This window comes from Pogona vitticeps, chromosome 4 (genome assembly GCF_051106095.1).
Source record: "Pogona vitticeps strain Pit_001003342236 chromosome 4, PviZW2.1, whole genome shotgun sequence".
Lineage (NCBI taxonomy): Eukaryota > Metazoa > Chordata > Lepidosauria > Squamata > Agamidae > Pogona > Pogona vitticeps.
The window spans coordinates 31,436,253-31,455,870 of NC_135786.1; the positions used below are offsets into that span (position 1 = coordinate 31,436,253).

Consider the following 19,618-nt stretch of genomic DNA (forward strand, 5'->3'; position numbering starts at 1 on the left):
ATGTTAGTAGAATATTTGAGGATAGACGTGGATGTGATATTTTTGTGGATGCTGTCAGTGTTTATATAAATAACACTTGCTGCACCTATGTGCGTTGCTTCTCAAAGTGAAAGGATGCTAGTTTTGTGGGGAGACGGTTTGTGTAAATTTCAGAGACACTAGCTGAAATGCATATATATTAAATGGCAAGAGGAACAGCAGAACTGTAAATTGATGTTGGAAATCCAAATACATGAATATTATGTAGTCATGTTTGGGCATGCAACCTGGCATGTGTTTGGTAATTCATTTTGTGCATACAATCTTGTTTCCCCAAAATTCATTGTCGTTATTGAAGTGTCTTACGTTATAATTAATCTAACTGCACTGTAGTAATTTCTGGCAGATTATTTGCAAAATCTTTTTTGTAACAGTACATCCTTTCTTTCCATTAAAAAATCAGCAACGACGTAGCTAAGCACAAATAAGAGATCTAGCTAGCCCAAACTGGCCTGCTATATGTCTAGTGTTAAAATTCTGAAACACCATGCAAAATAGCAAGGGCTTAATCTAATCCTTTGTCACTCTTTGTATCACACTCTGGTCATGGAATCAGGAGTTGAAAGTCAGTGCAAGAAGTGGGTCAAACACCCTTTTTATATTTTTGCTGTTTGCTTTTGTTGACTTATGAGCAACACTGCTGTCAATTCTAACTATTGGGTGCCTGTGTAAGTTACTCAATGAACTTGTCTCCTTTTAGGTAAACCTGGGGTTTGCCTGTAGTTTTCTCGGGATCCTCTGAAATCCCGCTCCCATGGCCAGGGTGCGATACACCCTTCCACCACTATTCCATTAATATGTGCTCTTTGGGCTTTCTTCCACAGAGATGACTGAACTTTAACACTGCTGAGTGTGTAATGGAACTAGGTAGTGCACACAGCATAAAATATAAATCACTACATATTAATGCACTGTTTTGCCAGTGTTTCAGCAATTTGGTACTGCTGTGTTACATAGTGGGCTTCAATTGTTGCTGCCTCCTACTCTTCCCTGTAGTATTGCTTTTACAACAGTTTGTGTACCCATCTCCATTGTTTATTTTGCTAGCCTTGCCTTCCTTATCCTAGCCCTCTGCCTTTCTTCTGAACAAAATTTGTCTTCAGTTCAGATTTGCTGAAGCTTGAGACAGAACTTGCACTTTCCATTGGTGTGTCCAGAGAAGGGAAATATTATTCGAAGTTATGGACATGGCTTCTACGTCACTGTGTGTTCTTTTCTGGAAACCTCAGAGGGGCAGCTTGCCTCTTTTTAAACAATAAGCTATTCCTTCTGTGCTCAATGTATCTTTATGCTTTGCTTCTCAAAGTGAAAGGATGCTACTTTTGTGGAGAGATGGTTTGTGCAAATTGAAGAAACACTGGCTGTACTCATATTGCACAGGTCATGTGCACAACAACAATGGTGTCAACATCAGTAGCAAATCAGTGCTGGTTACATGCAAATTGCTGCCAATTAAAGGTGATTTTGGGGTGCATACGATTCATATACAAAGTGGCAAAGTTGTGTGCATGCTACAATCCCTAAAGGAAATGTAATTTGTAGTGACTTGCCACTGCTGATGACATCATCCCTGTTGTGCACACAGAGCTATGCAACTGGATTTCAGCCATAGGCAGGAAAAATAGCAGCTGTTGTCTTCCTCCTCCAGTGGCTTGAAAATTCTTCACAGTCCAACCCCCTGCTCGATGTAGGAATATAAATCAAAGGATATGAAAATCAATGAAAGCAAAGGATTTAAAAAGTTATCTTTAAATCTTTGCTTGGTAGTCATGGCTAAATTAAGTCCCACTAATTTTAGTAGAACTCATCTAAGTAAGGACTAAGGGTGTGATCACATGGGGAAATAGATCACATTTTGGACTGCTTGTGGAGCAGTCCAGTGCAGTCTGTTTCCTACCAACCACACAATGTACAGAGAAATGAGTTCCAGTGTGATCCCTATCCCATGCCCAAGCTGGACCTTTTTGGTCCAGCTGTAGGGCTGCTACTTTGAAGGGCTGGGCTGGAGCAATTCCAGGTAGACAGGAAGCTTGCTTTAAGGGATATTGCCTCCTGCAAATCAGTCCTTTCTAGTGTGATCAGCTCATGCCTTCTCAGCCATTTGGTCACAACCTGAGTTTGGATCCAATCCTATGGGAGAAGACCTGTGAGTTTGGATATACAGTATGTGCAAAACATTAGGCTATCCTTAGAGATTAATTAAAGTAGTTGTGTGTAACAACTTAGGAGTGATTTAGTTAAATGAGTGCAGAATGCATATATGACTAAACATTATACTCATGTTTTTCTGTTTAGATGTAGTAATAAGCAATAGGGCATCGTATTCAATTTTATTTATATATAGAACAAAGTTGTGTTGGTTTCATTTAATGTATGTTTTCATTATATTAAATATAATATATAAATGAAACCAACACAATTTTATCCTATAAATAAGCCTATAATTTTAAAAATCCTTACTGAGAATTTCTATCAGCACTAATTTCCTTCTGCCACTACAAACGTGTATATAAATCTAATCAAACTATACTGGCATCATGTGGCTGAGAATATCCTTGAGCAATTGAACAAAATATTCTGTTTGAATTGGTGCATTAGAATTCTGACTTTTGATAATCAGATATTGAATTTCCAAGCCTTTAATCCAGTAGTTTAAAACACAACAATATGACAATTTTCTCATACTTTGAGGGGAAATCAGACATCTGCAAAAAGAAGAGAGGAACTCTTGTTTGCTAAAAGTTCGTTCCCAACCCCCTTTGTAGAACTAAGCTTTATTTTAACACCCGTTTAGACAGCATCCAACATCTCTTTACAGTCATCTACTTCAAATTGTTTCATGAGTAGTAATACTAGATGGGTAGATAAAAACACAGACACACACAGACACACAGAGAGATTTGCAATAGTCTTGTTAACATATTTAATTTATGTTTAATGCTAACTCTTCTTGCTCCAATTGTAATGCAGGGTTCAGAGCACTGGGTGTTTATAGAAAGAAACACTTCAGGGCTGGAAGAGCTAGCACTAAAACAAATTAGTGATATCCAGAAGGAGGAAACACGCACAGGTCCCTCAGAGAAGCAACCAACTCTGGATTTAACAAAAATGACCACTGCAGTAACGGAACTCAAGATGGCTGAAAAGCAGGAGGAAAAACCAAGTGAGGAAAGCAAAACACAAATGCACAAAAGAGCCAAAATGATAGCCAGTCCAGAGGATTTTGAATCGCTGTGGGAGGATGAAATGTGTGAAAGAGAGAAGAGAAAACACTCTTCTGAAACAGACGGACAGACAACTGAGGAAAGAGATGTGCCGGCAGTAATATTTGCTTCCACTGAACCTGAAGAGGAGAAAGAACCAAAAGACAAAATGGAAGCAGTGGCTGTTGCCTCCACCAAACCCGGGATGACTGAAGCAGAGAAAAATGAGATTGAAGTAAAGGTGGTTGCCTCTACTGAACCTAGGAAAAGAGAAGAGCCGAAATACAAAACACAGACAGTATTGGTAGCCTCCAAAGAACTTGAGCAACCAACCCAGTCCATCAGTGGGCTAAGAGAAAAAATTACTGAACCTGAAGATTTACAAGCAGAAAACATACCAAGGTGTGCTTCTTCTTGGCCAGAGTCTAAAGAAGAAAGCAAAATTATAATACAAGAACACAGGACTATTTTGACAGTGTCAGACAAGGAAGTGTTAAAAACTGCTTCTGATTTTGAATCTATTAAACCTAAGGTGAAACTGAGTGATAAGGCAGTATATTCTGCTACAGAAAGGATCATCTATATAGGTTCTGAAGAAATAGACCAACAGGATAATGCGGCTGAGAAAGTACCTGACAGGGGAAAGCAATACTCATCTGAAAAGAAGCGAGAAAACCAAACAGACTTGTCAGATGAAAAAGAAGAGACAGCTAGTCTTTCTCCAGTAGCAGATTCAGGAGAGACAGGAAGACATGAGTTTCAGTCCTATTCACTTACACCTGCTGAAGGAAAATCAGAGGTTAGTAAACCAATTACAAGATCAGCTCAGTCTGACAAAAATACAGAAGATGATGAATATGTACAGCCTTTAGAACAGTGCTCTAGTAAAAGAGAGAAGCCTTCATCAACTCTAGAGGAAAAAGCTTCTGTGGATCCAGCTGCTTGTGAGACCAAAGATTACAGGGACACTAGGCCACTCTCTTCTACAGAGGATTCAAGCCAAAGAGTTTCCAATGTATCATCACAGCTAAAATCTGGATCACCCACAAAAGAAGATAAATCTAATCTTACTTCTAAGCAAGAGCAGAGCAATGATGGAACACATAGCCCTTTCCAAGAAGATGAAGTATCTGATGAGAAGAGTGACATCATTGCCCAAAAAAGTGACATAATATTCACAGCATCGGAAAATCAAAGGGAAAGAAACAATTTAAATGAAATGGAAGTTTCTCAGATACTGCTTCAAATGGAAGACATAGGGACTACAAAATCTACCCCAGATTCCTTGCCACAACAGTTTTCCTGTACTGCAGATATTTCAAAAGAAGAGCAACATAAAACACAGAGTTTAAAGACAAGAGAGGCAGAACAGTTTGAAGCCCTTGATTCAAGCAAGCCACCTGAGGCCAAGCTCTCTGAAACTCAAGAGTCTGCCCAAAATAAATGCATACGTTCAGAAAAATCTGTCAGTGATAGGCACCCTGAATTGGAGCCAGCAGCCAAAAATGACAGCTGTGAATTAGATTTTGTATCCATAGGCAGACTCCAAGAACTGGAAGATGAAGCCAATGCCAATTATATTGAAGTTGATCAGATGGCAAAAGATAAGCCCCCTCCTTCAGAAGACTCAACTGAAGGTAAACCATCATTTTGGGACAATAATTCAGAAGTGAAAAAGACACATGAAGTTGAACAGTCAGATAGAAATGAGATCCATAAAATAGGTAAGTTCAGTAAAGATGAACTTCACAAACCCAATGAACATGCAAAAGTAGAAAGGACAGCTAAGGATAAAATCTCAGAGGTTGAAGACAGATACTGTGAAGAAATGACAAAAGATAATCTCAAAAATTCAGAGGTGTCATCTCTAGACTCAGAAGAGCAAGCCCATGACAGATCTAACGTGAAAAAGCCATCTGGGGATTACCTTTTATATCATGCTGACTCCACAGATTCTGTACCACCAGAACTGAGAGGAACAGTCCAAGATAACTGTCTTTTGAAAGAAGAAACTGGAAATGTAAATGCTGTCTCTCCTCAGATTGGGGTGGCAGGAGACAATAGGGAGTGTTCACAGCCTTCTGATGTCACAACACAGAGCAGAGAACAACTTTTAACTTCAAGTGGAAAACAGAAACCAGACCTTGAACCACTGAAGCTCATTTATTGTGGCTCATGTACTGCTGCTTCACCAGAAAATGATAAAAATGCAGCTGTACCACTAGAAAGTGATGGAGACTCCTTACTGCACAGAAGTGAGACAAATGAAAATATCTCTGTAGCTTCTAAAATCAAGATGTTTGAGCAAGGCGAAGAGCACCGTCCACTTTTTCATGAGCAGCGTGAGGCCTCAAAGAAGTCCCTAGAGTATTGTCCTGGCAGTGACATACGAAAGGATCTGCCAAAGATGCACATAGAGATACATAAGGATATTCCCATAGAAAAGGATGGTGCAAAAGTTAAATCGTCCATAGCCCCTTTGGATAGCAAAGGAGAGGATCCTGGAGAAACATCAGATGTTATCTATCTAGCCGTTGCACAAGGGCCAAGTGATGGAGAACCATCTCAGCCTTCATCTTGGAAGGAAGATATTTCTGTCGGATCAGAGCAAGGAGAAGAAGAAGGAGATGCTGAACTGGCGTCTCCTGATTCTGGCTGTGAAATCACTTTGGCAGAAGCTGTGGTAACTCCCCCAGATGAACTGTCCCAGTGGAAAGTTCATAAAGCATGTTGTGTGACTCGTCTTTATGCATCATGTGCCATGGCTTCAAACATGGCCGTTGACTGAAAGCCACTGCTTGCACCCCTTGTCCTTTTCTGTATGTGTGTGTGACCTGGCTCAGTTGCTGAATGCAAATCTGCTGGCCCAGGCAGCCCATCAGCTTTTCGATTGTTATTTTGTGTGTGTGCGTGTGAAAACTCCTAGAGATTTGGCTATCTGGAGAATGCCAGCGGCTAACCTGAAACCAGGCAAATGAGTATTGTGAATGCTCAGTAGCAAGGTGGGAAGGGATGACATGCTGAAAGCTTTGTATTTCTGCCCATACCTCCACGCACACACCTAGCAACAACATTCTCACGCTTCTAGCTTCTTTCTTCTTGCATCTCTTAGTTTTTGATATCCCTTCTTGCTTGGCTTGTGAGCCCTCCTTTTTTCTCCTCCCTTTGTCTAGCTAGTGGCTGGCTAACAAAATAGCTTCCCACTGCTCCAAAAGGCACTTTGGCCAAGATCCTTTCTGCTCCTTAAGACTAACCCCTTTTCTCTGATCTAGAGCAAATTTCAAGAACCATCTTGGGAAGAGAAGGATTTATCAGGCCCATCAGTAAAAGCCTGTCCGAAAGAAGAGAGTACAAAGGCTGCTGCGCCAGTGGCCCCTCAGGTCTCAATGCTGTTTTATTAACTCCTTGTTTTTGTGGTGTAGGAGCTCACTCTGACCAAGAGAAGGTCATGTGCCACCACCTCCTTCCCCTTCTTACTTAAGCTATTCTCTCTCTCTCTCTGCATAAATATATATATATATATATATTTCTATATATATACCCTGGTTTGTTTTAACTGCCCTTTCCCATACCTCTCAACACACCAGAATCTTGGACAAAGCCAAGCATAAGGAGTTGAGACACCATAGCAGCTAAGTAAAAGAGTAATGTTTACTTTCAGGTGTCCATTTAAAACCTACTAGTGTCATAAGAAGCTTCTGCACTGACTTTGGTAACTTTTAGTTCAGGAGCAGTCCTAAGTGAATTCAAGGTATTTTGATACTGTGTTGAAAAACAATCTATAGGTCTGCTTAGCTAAAATTTCCACTTTAAAATGGTTGAGAGGTATGTTCAGCCTTCCATAGGAACTAGAGATGGTTTTTCCTCTGTTCTGTTTTTTTGTTGTTGTCAATTCCACTGATTAAAAACCCACCACGAGAAAGTTAATATATAAGGGTTTCTTTCTGATGGCATACTGACTCCAGAGATGTAAGTGCTGACAACACAAGCTCTTTCATACAGATATTATGCTCCCTTGAGATAGATTGAATGTTCCTTGCACACCTTTTTAAAGTTTCCCTTAGAAGACGAAGTGAGATATAAGCAACATCTGGGCTGACAATACAGAATGACTTGATCTCAGTGAAATTGACAAACTTTCTTGCTTCTCCTGCAGTATGGCCAGCTAATTGATCTTAGATTTTGTTTTTCCCCTAAATTTGAACTTTTATTCTCTTCTGCTTGCCTTTCCTTCCCTCCTTCCTTTTGCTCCTACATTTGTAGTGGGTTTTTTTCTTCTTACAGTGAGTGAGAATTTGAGGTCCCTTTTTACTGTATCATTATACTTGCTTTTTTGCACACAAGTATTTCTGTACAGGTACCAATAGATCCACTTATCTTTTTCACAGTGATACCTTCAAGGCTATGGTTTTATTTTCTCTCCTGCAGTTTTGCAAATAAAACCCTAAACCCTTCCCTTCTCTCCTCCCTGCAGAGACTTTGTTATGCAAAGAGTTTTGATTGTCATGCTTGGGGTGTTTTTGTTGTCCTTTTTATGATGTTTCCTTTCTCCTATGGCTTTCATGGGGTTCAGATAGCTTAAACCTTTCATTCAGCACTTACAGCCTCAGCTTCTTTCCTCCTTTTTGTCTCATTCAGAAAGCGGGATTGAGGGAGGGCACAGAGGAGAAAGCTAAGCCACCTCGGCACAGGGCTCCTGAAAGTGGGGATGAGGAGCAAGACCAGGAGAGAGACTCAGTCTTCCTGAAGGACAACCACTTGGCCATTGAGCGCAAGTGCTCAAGTATCACCGTCAGCTCAACTTCCAGTCTCGAAGCTGAGGTGGACTTCACAGTCATTGGTGACTATCAGAGTTCAGCCTTTGAAGACTTCTCCCGGAGTTTGCCTGAGCTGGACAAAGAAAAGAACGAGGGAGAAGCAGAGGGTCAGATTTTTTCTGAGGAATCTAACAAACCAGCTGCCAGGCAGGAAGATGATGTCAAAGATGGGGATAAGGCTCAAGTAATCCCAGAAGAGGTACAAAAGGGAGGCATGGTACTCAGATGTGTCTTAAGTGTCCTCATTTGCAGTGTTGTCTGTCTTGACGTTTGCATTGCTCAATGTGTTGTCCATCTCACACATCCTTGTAAGAGTACATCTATTTCCAGCCAACTAAAAAAAAACCCTCTGGAGTATTTTTACATATCCGCATAAATGTTTTGTTTGCATGATCGTTTTTTTACATCCAAATGCATGGTAGTCCTGTAAGTGTCTTTATGTATCTGCTAACTATAACCTAAACCTTCACATTTTAATCCACTGTATTTGTCTGACTGTTGCACCTTAGCTCTCATGGGGTGAGTTTGTCTTATGTGTTGCATGAACTCAGCAAGTAATGTACATTAAAGAAACTTAATTTCACGTGACAAATATCACTTAAAGAGGAATTCAACAGTCAACAATAATTCTCTTAAGTCATTTGGGAAGTTTAATTTAACTGTTTATTTAACTGTTCACTGACTGAAAAATAATCTAAAGAAGAAAGAGAAAGCACTGGGGAAATGATGCTATACAGAATTAAATCACATGTTATTGAGAGAGCAAATCTTACACTAGCACTCGGGTGACTCCAGCATTGTAATCTTTTCAATGGAATTGTGTCTTGATCCATACAGTTTTGTATTAAAATTCAGCAGTCCATGATTTTCACCCTCCCCTCCCTTTGGTATAAAGCCATTAAGAGTTCTCCCCTTGCCTCATCTATCTCAAGTGTATTGCCTTTCTCCCAGATTATTATCTCTACTAGGATCCATTCCTTCATCACAGTGGCTTATGTTTTCAGTCAGTTTTCCATGGTCTTGGTTTTTTTTAAAAAAAAAAACACCCTGATCTTTGTAATAAAATACTTCTTGATTTCAAGATAAGTGAGAACTCTGCAGTTAAAATCACATCATCCATGATGTTGTACGTGCAAGAATTAAAATGGGATGGGGAGTGGAGTGCAAAAAAAAAAAAGCAATTTGTGCCATTAAACTGAGCATGAATTATTGCTGAATTGTTTTGTTCTTTTGGTAGTCTTCAGTCATAAAAACAGAAACTGTGAAAAAAACAGAAGCAGAGAAATCTGTGCGGCAGAGAATCACTGCAACAGAATTTACACAGGTAGCTTTGACATTATTTTATTGCACTTCCTGCTTATCCTATAGCCTGCTGCTAAGATTTCCTGCTTACCCTACACATCCTGCAGCATAACTCTGTTAGCAAAACATCATGCTGAGATCACACCTACACTGCAGGGTTGCTCTTCTTGAAGTAGAAAATACGAAGTGCAGATTCAGATTAAATATTCTCTAGTTTGCTGTCCTGACAGTAGAGGTATCATTCATAAGCATGTTGCATGACTCTGGATGGCTTGTGGACTGAGGTGGGTCCCCCACCTGCAAATTGGGGAAGAGAATGCTGCCTCAGTCACAAACTGCCAATGGCATGGCTGTGTGTGTTTAAAACAGTGCATTCTTTCTGCTTCCTTGAAGATACTGAATTGCCTAGTTTGTGACCAAGTTCTAAACCAGAGTACTGTATATGGAATGGGGCTAAATACATGAATTGACACAAATTCATGTATTCCACCTAATACTGGACTACAAATATTAGTGAAACATGAAGTAGAACAAATACTGGCCTTTTAAATATTGCCACTTTTATTTAACCTACATCTTTATAACAGATCCATGGCTTCCATTTTTCATGTCCAGGTTGATGGTGCCACCACGAGTGGAAAAGAGACCATAACCACTTCCAACGTTGTCAGCACAGAAACCATATCAACAACCACAGTAAGTAACATGGAAGAAGCTAGTGGAGAGGAAAACTCTTTGACCCCCTCAATCTCATATGTGCACATAAAGATAGAATGCTTTGAGGTGGACCGTTACCTGCTAGCACCAATGCACAAAACGTACTGATACAATTATTCCACCCTGTCCTCCCTAACGGATTTTCAGAATTTACACGATACAACACAAATAAGTATCCCTTAATATATATATATATATTTAAGGGATATTTATTTGTGTTTTATCATGTAGTTTCTGTATATTTAAGGGATACTTATAATATATAATAATATAATATAATTTATTGTCATTGTAAGTTTATACACAGTATACCCATACAACGAAATTCACAGACACCCAGAGACCAGACACAAGCACACACATAACATTCCCCAAACACTCCCCACCCACTAAAAAATTCCCCACTAAAAATACAAACATCTACACCTCAGGCCAAGTAACACAGTCCAACTAATTATTCACTACTGGTGGTCTTTAAGCTCATTATTAATTTCAATTATAGCTCTAGGATAAAAACTATTTAGAAAACGTGTGGTCCGAGTCTTAATTGTTCTATATCTTCTGCCAGACTGTAACAGTTCAAAAAAGTTATAAGCAGGATGGGAAGAGTCTCTCAGGATGCTGTGTGACTTCCTCAGACAGCGGGATGTGAAGATGTCATCCAGGGTTGGTAGCTGGAGCCCGATGATATTCTGGGCAATTTTAATGGTTCTCTGTAGAGCTTTTTTGTCCACTACAGAGCTACTCCCAAACCATGCCAGAATGCCATAGGTTAGGACACTCTCAATGGTGCTACAATAGTAGGACAGAAGTAAATGCTGTGATAAATTTAACTTCCCGAGCATTCTCAGGAAATACAGCCTCTTCTGTGCCTTCTTTATTAGCATGTTGGCATTTATAGTCCATGAGAGGTCCTCTGAGATGTAAGTACCCAGAAATTTAAAACTACCAACTCTCTCCACTTCCTCACCGTTTATGAACAGTGGTAAATGTACATTTCTCTTCCTCCTAAAATCAATTATGAGTTCTTTAGTTTTTTTGATGTTAAGTGTGAGATGATTTTCTTTACACCATAGTATCAATCTTTGTACTTCCTTTCTATAAGTAGACTCATTGTTCTTATTTATGAGTCCCACCACTGTCGTATCATCCGCAAATTTAATAATTGCATTGGTGTTATATAGTGGGGTGCAATCATGTGTGTACAGGGAATAGAGGAAGGGACTTAGCACGCAGCCCTGGGGAGCTCCTGTACTTAGTACCAGGGTAGAAGAATGGTGGGATCCCATCCTTACTGACTGTGGCCTATCTGTCAGAAAATCTTTTATCTACATGCAGATCTCCTGAGGTAATCCCAGGTTGATCATTTTTAAAAACAACCTATTTGGTAGAATGGTGTTAAAAGCAGAGCTATAAATAATACTTATAATACTTATATATACCTTACTTCTTTGAAACAGCAACATTCCACCCAGCCACTCACTGTGTATAGATCACAGAAAGATGCTCTGAGGCCCAGGACATATCTTGGGTCTTTATCATGTTATTTAACTTGTACTCAGGAGAAAAAATGGTTCTTCTTCATGGTCTCTGTGAAGGCACACTAATGGGTTTAGTGCTCTTGCACAGAGAAACCTTGGGATTACTAGAGCTTAAACACATGGTGCCTTTAACCCCACCCCAGCACCAAGCGCCTCAGCAGCACCTCGGTTAGGAGCTTTCCATTTCTCTTTCCAAAAGAAAAATCACCTTACCTTTGTCTTGGAATTCCTAGATTTCTGACTTGGACCATTCAACGTTTCTTCTTACTGTGAATTTAAAAGAAAAGAAAAGAAAGAAAATGGACTGTTATGTGTTTGTGTAAGAATGCTGTGATTTTGTTTATGGCTGCTCCAGGCCTCTCTGAGAGGTGTAAGACCTGCCCCCCCCCAAAAAAAATAGCCCTCTCAGACAGGCATTTCCGCTGTTTGTTTTGCTTAGGGGAGGAACACCAGCCGGCTCTCTGTGTGGTTTGTAAAAACTTTACAAAGCCAGCTCTTAAGTTGAGACTTCAACGTCACCATTCCTTTTTGTGGGAGAAATCTCTCTCTTCATCTCAAGGCCCTCCCATGGAATCTATCCAAGCTGTGGGCCATTCTCCAGTCTCAGGCTCTTCAGCTCCTCCTAAGACCCTGAAAGGACCTAAAATGGTGTTGAAGCCCCATGCTTCCTCCTCAGGCTCGAGGTTGACAGCTACGGTATCAACACCTAAGCCTCCCTCGATATCGATGCCGAAGAAAAAGAAGATCCCGAGGATGCCCCACTCCCAGTGCCAGAGGCCACACCATCCCCGCAGTTCAGTCAGTCACCTGACTGGGGACATACCTCAGCCAAGGTCATACAGTTGGTGCAGGTTAGCCCATGTTCCCATCCGGGCTTAATATCAGGGTAGGCTTCGATGTTGCCTCCAGAGTCGGTGCCGGTGGAGGCTCCTAGGAAAAAGCAGAAGACTCATCACTTGGAGCCTCCTGCCAAGCCCGAAGTCCACTGATACTGCCCTGTGCTGCCCGATGCGTATTACCATCACCAGGACTTTCAGAGGAGACACCTCTATGAATGCCCTCGTTATTACGACCCAGAGGGTTTTGATCTTGATCCTCACTACTATTCTAGGTTGTATGAACTCGACCCTTATTACCGGTCATCTCACGACCGGTACAGATGGCATTGCCCATCACAGTCACCCTCATTGCCACGATATTGAGTGTATGCCAAACAATATCCATATCATCTTGGACCTCCACAGTGGGCATATTGGAAAAGACCCATGCTGGAGGATTACCTGCCACCTCCTGAAGCGAAGAGGTCTCCGTACCCGCTGGCAGTGCCATCCTGCACTTCTCGGGTAGAGCCAGAACTTTGGTATGAGCCTTCTCCAGACCTGTGAACACCTGGGGTAGAAAAGCAGAAAAACCATCACGCTAAGGCAGAAGTCTACCAGCCAGTGCCCCTTTGAGTCAATCTCTCACCATCTACGGAGCACGTCCCTGTTGCCCTTGATACCAACTTGGAGGCCTCTGAGGTTGACTGAAAACGATTACCCCCCCCCCCAATGTCCCCACCCCAGGCTCAGATGTGGTGGAGAACTACCGTCCATCCCTGTCGAAAGACTACACTTCGTACTCATAGTTAATTCTGAGAATTGCAAAGGTGATGGACTTGGTCATTGATCAGCCAGTGTCAGAGGAGGTGAACAAGGTGTACGAGGATATCACTCAGGACCGGAGTCCTCTTTGCCTCGCTTTTATTTCATCCCTTCTGAAGTTTGTGAGGGAGTCTTGGGCTATGCCCTCTACAGCCCATCAGATTCCTAGGAGGGTGGAAAACTTGTACAAGATACACAGTGAGAACAAAGACTTCTTGTCAAAACATCCTTTGCCTAATTCCTTTGTCATTGACGCCACACAAAACAGGACCAGGAACCACTCCACAACAACTCCAAATAACAAGGAGGGAAGGAAATTGGACATTATTGGCCACTGTGTTTATTCATTGGCATCTTCTTTATTGAGGGTGGCCAACTGTGCAGCAGCCATGGGGGCTTACCACCACCATTTGTGGAACAAGGTGCTGCCGGCCCTGGAGGCACTCCAGAGGACATCCAAACCCTGGGTCTCGTTTTCCACCATGAAGCTATGGGGTTGGCTCATCAAGGAACTTATAGCGGCACGGAACATTGTAAATGCTGCTTCTAAGATTCTCTGTCAAAGGAGTGACCTACATATTCAAGTCCCTTCCCTTTGGGTTGTCAACCACCCCATGAGTGTTCACAAAGTGCTTAGCCCCTGTGGCAGCTCATTTCTGCCTGCAAGGCATTGCTGTATTCCCTTACATGGATGATTGGCTGCTGGTGACACCATCTCAAGCCCAGGCCGAGCGAGGCACGGCATTGACTCTCTCTTTTATGTATTAGATATATGCTTCTTTCCATGAATTAGGAATTTAATGGTTGTTGTTGGTTTTTCGGGCTCTTTGGCCGTGTTCTGAAGGTTGTTCTGAAGGAGCACAGAGTGCTGTCCTCTGAAGATGCCGGCCACAGAGACTGGCGAAACTTTAGCCCGAAAAACCCACAACAACCATTAGATCCTGGCCGTGAAAGCCTTCGCAAATACAATTAAGAATTTCCCCTTTCATCTGAACAACTTCAATTAGTTTCTTAAATTGTGGGGTTAAAATTTCTTCAAATGTCTTATAATAGTCTGCTGGTAATCCGTCTGGGCCAGGAGATTTGCTGCTTTTTTTTTCCTTCAATGCATTTCCATGCATTTGTTGACTTCCAAGGGTAGAATAGTTTATTTGGGAAAATGTGTTGCCTGTGTGTTTCAGAATTAGAAGATGAGAATTACTATGATATCTTCTCTTGTCATATATTCAAGTGGTGATGTAAATGTCTTCTTGCAGGATCACAGCCCCAAGCCAGGGAAAGGAACAACAGAACTTCGTTCCATTTCTCCAGTAAGTGGCTCATTTCCTTGTGTCTGTTGAGATGGGAGACAAACTCTAGTGAACTGATAGGCCAGATGACATGGAAGCTGAGATTTTGGTAGTTCACTAAACAGTTAAGCACATGTGGATTTTGTAGCTAACAAAAGGCCACCTAATTGATTATTCTACTCTCAGTAGCTGTCAGTGTTCAAAATCATACACACAAAAAACAGCTGGCAAGCAAACCACTCCCTGTTCCAATAATATGATTCATGCACTGGTTATGCAGCAGCTGGCTGTAATGAAATAATGATGTTTGCCTGATTATGAATGGACAGAAGCATAGACTTTCCTGACAAGTTTGGAATTAAAATTTCCATTTCCTCAGGACAGTTAGAGCCTCAGCAAACCAGTATAGTTTTTCTTTATATTGTCTTTTGTGGAAGACACGTATGAAACAGAAAGCAATCATCATCATCATAATTTTATACATTTTTGATTGACTATGCCTGATATTTTTGAATAATAATAATTGTGTATATGTGTGTGTATAAGATCACAGAGGTCTGAGTAAGAGAGAGGAGTTTCTGATTTCACATGATCAGATCTGATAGTGCAGAACCTTCTGTACTATTTATTTATTTATTTATTTATTTATTTATTTATTTATTTATTTATTTATTTATTTATTTATTTATTTCCTGCCTATCTGGTCATTGCGACCACTCTAGGTGGCTCAAATGTTTTGAGACAGCCCCTGTGTACTGCCCAGTAAGGTTTACAACTGACAAGTACTGACTTGTCAGGATCTCCTGAAGATCTTACCTGACTTTGCTACCTGTGAGATCCTCTCAGTGAGATTTTCTTATGTTTCTGAATACAATAATGGATTGGGAACCTGCTATACAAGCAAAGTATCCACTCTTCCTAGACTATGACCTACCTTGAGTAAAAAGAAAAAAAGGAGACAGACCCTTCATCCCGCACCAACATGCATAAGAATGAGGAGTAGGGCTAAGAAAAATTAATACAGTGAGTCCAGTCCTAGTGGAAAAGCCATATTTAAGAGTAACTGGTGTGCAGTTGATCTGGAATGGGCTTTGTGTGTTTTTGTAGATCACCAGCAGTGCTGTTGGGAAAGAAGCCTTCACAAGCCTGTTTGGCGCCACGGCAGAAACCCTCTCCACTTCTACCACTACCCATGTTACCAAGGTAAGAGGAGAGAGGAAAACAGAAACATAAGGGCATCTCTGCCTTTTTGCTGGGATAATGTAGGGCACTTAATTTGAGAAATGATAAATGCAAAGCAAAAAACAAAGTATGGTGCTTATATACCACCCCATAGTGCTTAAACACTCTCTGGGCAGTTTACAACATAATTATGCAGGCTACAGATTGCCCCTTTCCCCCCATGAGCTGGGTGTTCAGTTTACTGACCTATGAAGGATGGAAGGTTGAGTCAGCCTTGAGCCAGTTACTTGAACCCATTGGGATCGAACTTGGGTTGTGAGCAGAGTCCTAACTGCAGTTTATTCACATGAATAAAGTGATAGCAGAGTTATCCAGTGAACACATTCCCCCCCCCCCGCCGCCATTACATGTGATTTATGAACATGTGAACATTTATGAACGGTGAACAGATGTTTGAAGGCTGTTCCCTGTCGTGGCACTGTGACCACCTGTCAGTCTCGAGGTAGTCAGATCAGCCGTCCCTCTACTCTAAATCTGGTGCAGTTGAATCTCAGGTCTGTATCCAACAAATTCCAGATTATCCAAGACCTTTTTCTGGAGGAGGATGCAGATCTGGCATGCATAACTGAAACTTGGATGGGCGGGGAAGGGGATGTTCCCTTGACTCTTGCCTGTCCTCCTGGTTATGCAGTCTAACACCAGGGTAGACTGGAAGGGAGGGGGGAGGGGGAATAACCATTGTTTATAGAAACACTCTAGAGATTGTTAAGCGCTCTGCGGTGGCGATGCTGGGTCTGGAGGCCTTCTACGTGTTGATTGGGGCCAGGGATGGTATAGGGATATTTTTCGGTTACCGTGCTCTCTGCAACCCAGCCATTTCCTTACTGGAGCTGGCGGACTTATTCTCTGTAGCACTGTTGGAATCCCCGAGGCTACTGGTCTTGGGTGATTTCAACATCCATGCGGAGGCAGAGGTTTCTGGTCCAAGTCTTGAGTTCTTGGAAACCATGGCTTCCTTGGACATGTCCCAACATGTCAATAGCCCCACCCACATGGGCGGTCACATGTTAGACCTGATGTTCTCCACGAGAAGAGCAAGTGTGGTCTGATGGTGACTGACTTTGTCAGTCCCCTTGTCATGGTCGGATAGCCACCTAATAAAATCCAACCTGTTAGTGGCTCTCCCTACCTGCAGGGAACAAGGACATATTTTAATGGCCCACCCTTGAAGGTTACTGGATCCTATAGGATTCCAGGACTCCATGAGAGGGATTCCGGCTGATCTGACTGGCGCTCCTGTTGAATCTCTGGTTAATGGCTGGCTTGCCGCTGCTACCAGGGCTGTTGACATGACCGCTCCTAAACACCCTCTCCGTTGCAGAGCTCGTCCAGCGCCCTGGTTTAACCAACAGCTGCGAGCTATGAAGCAGAATAGGAGAAAGCTAGAATTCAATTGGAGATGGAACCCAACAGAATATAATCAGAAAGCTGTCAGGATCACAACTAACCATTACCTTACTAAGGTGAAGGCTGCCAGTCAAGCTTACTTTGCTGTCTGGATAAGAGAAGCTTCTAATCAGCAGGCGGAACTTTTCCGTATAGTCCGCAATCTATCCGGAGTTGGTCACAGTGATTGGCCTCCCACTAGCATCTCACCTGACAAATTTGCAGCATTTTTTAAATCTAAAGTGAAGGCCATCCTCCAGGATCTTATCCCCTATTTGAAAACAGTAGATCGAGCAGAGATGTCCAGTGCTCTGCCTTGCCTGATGAGATGTAATCATTTTTTGCCTGTGATGTCATATGGTGGACAAAGTACTTGCTCGCTATCATTGCATCACCACCTCCCTTGACCCTTGCCCAGTCTGGCTAATCAAAGCTGCTAGGCCTGTAACAACTGAATGGGCCACTGTAATACTTAATGGGTCCCTCCAGGAAGTCAAGGAGACACTCATTAGGCACATCAGGAAGATACCAAGTCTGGCAGTGGACAACATTGGCAACTAGAGGCCCGTCACAACTTTTTTTCCTTAGCAAAGTGGTAGAGAGGGTGGTGGCTGAGTAGCTCCAGGCCCTTTTGGATGAAACCAATGCCCTGGATCCATTCCAGTCAGGCTTCAAGCCGTGCCATGGCACAGGAACTGCATTGGTCGCCCTGTTTGATGACCTGTTGAGAGAGGTCAACAGGGGCAAAATGTCTCTGTTGGTCCTCCTCGACATTTCAGCCACTTTCAATACCGTTGACCATGGTATCCTCCTGGGGAAGCTCTCCGAGTTGGGAATCGGTGGTCTGGTACTTGCCTGGCTCCGATCCTTCTTGGAGGACTGTTGTCAGCTTGGGTGGAGTCTCAATTGTGGGGTTCCACAGGGCTCAATTATCTTCCCAATGCTGTTTAATATTTATATCAAGCCGCTGGGTGGGGTCATCAGGGGGTGTGGGGCTTCGTGCCATCAGTACGCTGATGCCACCCAGCTCTACATCTCCTTTTATCCAACGACATTGGATGCCGTTCCGTCCCTTCAGCGCTGCCTGGAGGCTGTATTGCAGTAGATGCAGGAGAATGGACTGAGGCTGAACTGGGACAAGACGGAGATCCTGAGGGTGGGTGGCCCTCATGTCAGTGGTTTGGGAAACTCCCTCTTTCTTGGGGGAGTGACTCTCACTGCGAAAAGTGAGGTTTGCAGCTTGGGGGTCCATCTGGATCCAGTGCTCATCATGGAAACCCAGGTAGCGTCAGTGGTCCGCTCTGCCTATTTCCATCTCTGGTGGATTGCCCAGCTGTGTCCCTTTCTTGATGCTGGGGCACTCGCCACTCTGGTCCATGCACTTGTAGTCTCGAGATTAGACTACTGTAATTCGCTCTACATGGGGCTACCTTTGAGATTGATGCAGAAACTTCAAATGGTGCAGAATGCAGCAGCCAGATTTCTCACTGCAGTGAGAAAATATCAGCGTATTTCCCCCACTCTGGCTGTGCTGCATTGGTTGCCCATTCATTTCCGCATTGATTTCAAACTGTTAATGATGACATATAAAGCCCTAAATGGTTTAGGACCTCAGTATCTAGCGAACACCTCCTCCCACCAAGATTTACCCGAATCACTCATTCTAGCCAACACAGACAGCTGAGGGGCCTAACGCCAAGGGAGGCCCAGAGAGAAAGAACAAGAAACTGGGCCTTCTTGGCAGTGGCCCCTTGCCTCTGGAACAGTCTCCCTTCAGAGATCTGTCTGGCTCCCTCACTGGGTGTTTTTAAGAGGAAACTTAAGACCTGGCTCTTTAGGCAGGCTTTCCCTCCTGTCATCATCTAATTACTTTTGCCATCTAGGAGTATATTATTACTGTTGTCTTTATTTTATTATATTGTTTTTACTTCTATGTATTATTGTTAGCCACCCAGAGCAGATTTCAGTCTAGATGGGCAGGGTATAACTTGAATATATAAAGTATAAAATAAATATGCTGTTATAATGTGTGGCCTCCCCATATCTACTGTATATCTGTAAAACAACTGCAACCACACCTGACAGATACTTTTATGGATTTCATAAGCTTACTGTGGCTGAGTGAGTCAACAGATAACTTAATGTTTTACTCACTGGAAGGGCTACATGAAGACTGAAAATATGTGATCTTCTTTGTTTCAGACTGTGAAAGGAGGCTTTTCTGAAACCAGAATAGAAAAACGAATCATTATAACAGGAGATGAAGATGTGGACCAAGATCAGGTGTGAAGGCAGTCTCTGTGATGTTGTCAGTATCCTTCGAAAGTTCTTAGAAAGCTTTTGATCCCATTGTTTATAAAAACATTAAGTCATCCAGAACCCCTAGGGCCATTCTTACACAGTTTGTTCCAGCTCTGAACAGTGGTACTGAGAGAGAAG

At 42.3% G+C, this 19,618-nt stretch overlaps 1 protein-coding gene and 1 long non-coding RNA gene across 48 annotated transcripts in view; one reads left to right on the forward strand and one right to left on the reverse strand.

Moving 5' to 3' along the window:
- EPB41L1 (erythrocyte membrane protein band 4.1 like 1) overlaps window positions 1–19,618 on the forward strand; it is a 229,148-nt gene that overhangs the window by 203,471 nt on the left and 6,059 nt on the right. For 14 of the 46 annotated variants that reach the window (XM_072996982.2, XM_072996985.2, XM_072996986.2 and 11 more), the window contains 8 exons: window positions 3,010–5,925; window positions 6,515–6,622; window positions 7,881–8,258; window positions 9,297–9,383; window positions 9,977–10,057; window positions 14,519–14,572; window positions 15,659–15,754; window positions 19,382–19,462. In XM_072996982.2, the coding sequence (XP_072853083.2) occupies window positions 3,010–5,925; window positions 6,515–6,622; window positions 7,881–8,258; window positions 9,297–9,383; window positions 9,977–10,057; window positions 14,519–14,572; window positions 15,659–15,754; window positions 19,382–19,462 (3,801 nt within the window). The remainder of the gene's footprint in view (window positions 1–3,009; window positions 5,926–6,514; window positions 6,623–7,880; window positions 8,259–9,296; window positions 9,384–9,976; window positions 10,058–14,518; window positions 14,573–15,658; window positions 15,755–19,381; window positions 19,463–19,618) is intronic. The other 32 variants (XM_072996993.2, XM_072996994.2, XM_072996995.2 and 29 more) reach the window with 7 other exon arrangements.
- Window positions 9,180–19,426, reverse strand: LOC140706531 (uncharacterized). Of its 2 annotated transcripts, XR_013545050.1 has the most exons (5): window positions 19,334–19,426; window positions 12,900–13,008; window positions 12,443–12,549; window positions 11,833–11,886; window positions 9,180–9,318 (listed from the first exon to the last, which is right to left on the reverse strand). It is a non-coding gene; the product is annotated as an uncharacterized LOC140706531 (long non-coding RNA). The 2 variants fall into 2 exon arrangements; XR_013545049.1 differs by lacking the exon at window positions 19,334–19,426 and having other exon boundaries at window positions 12,900–13,038.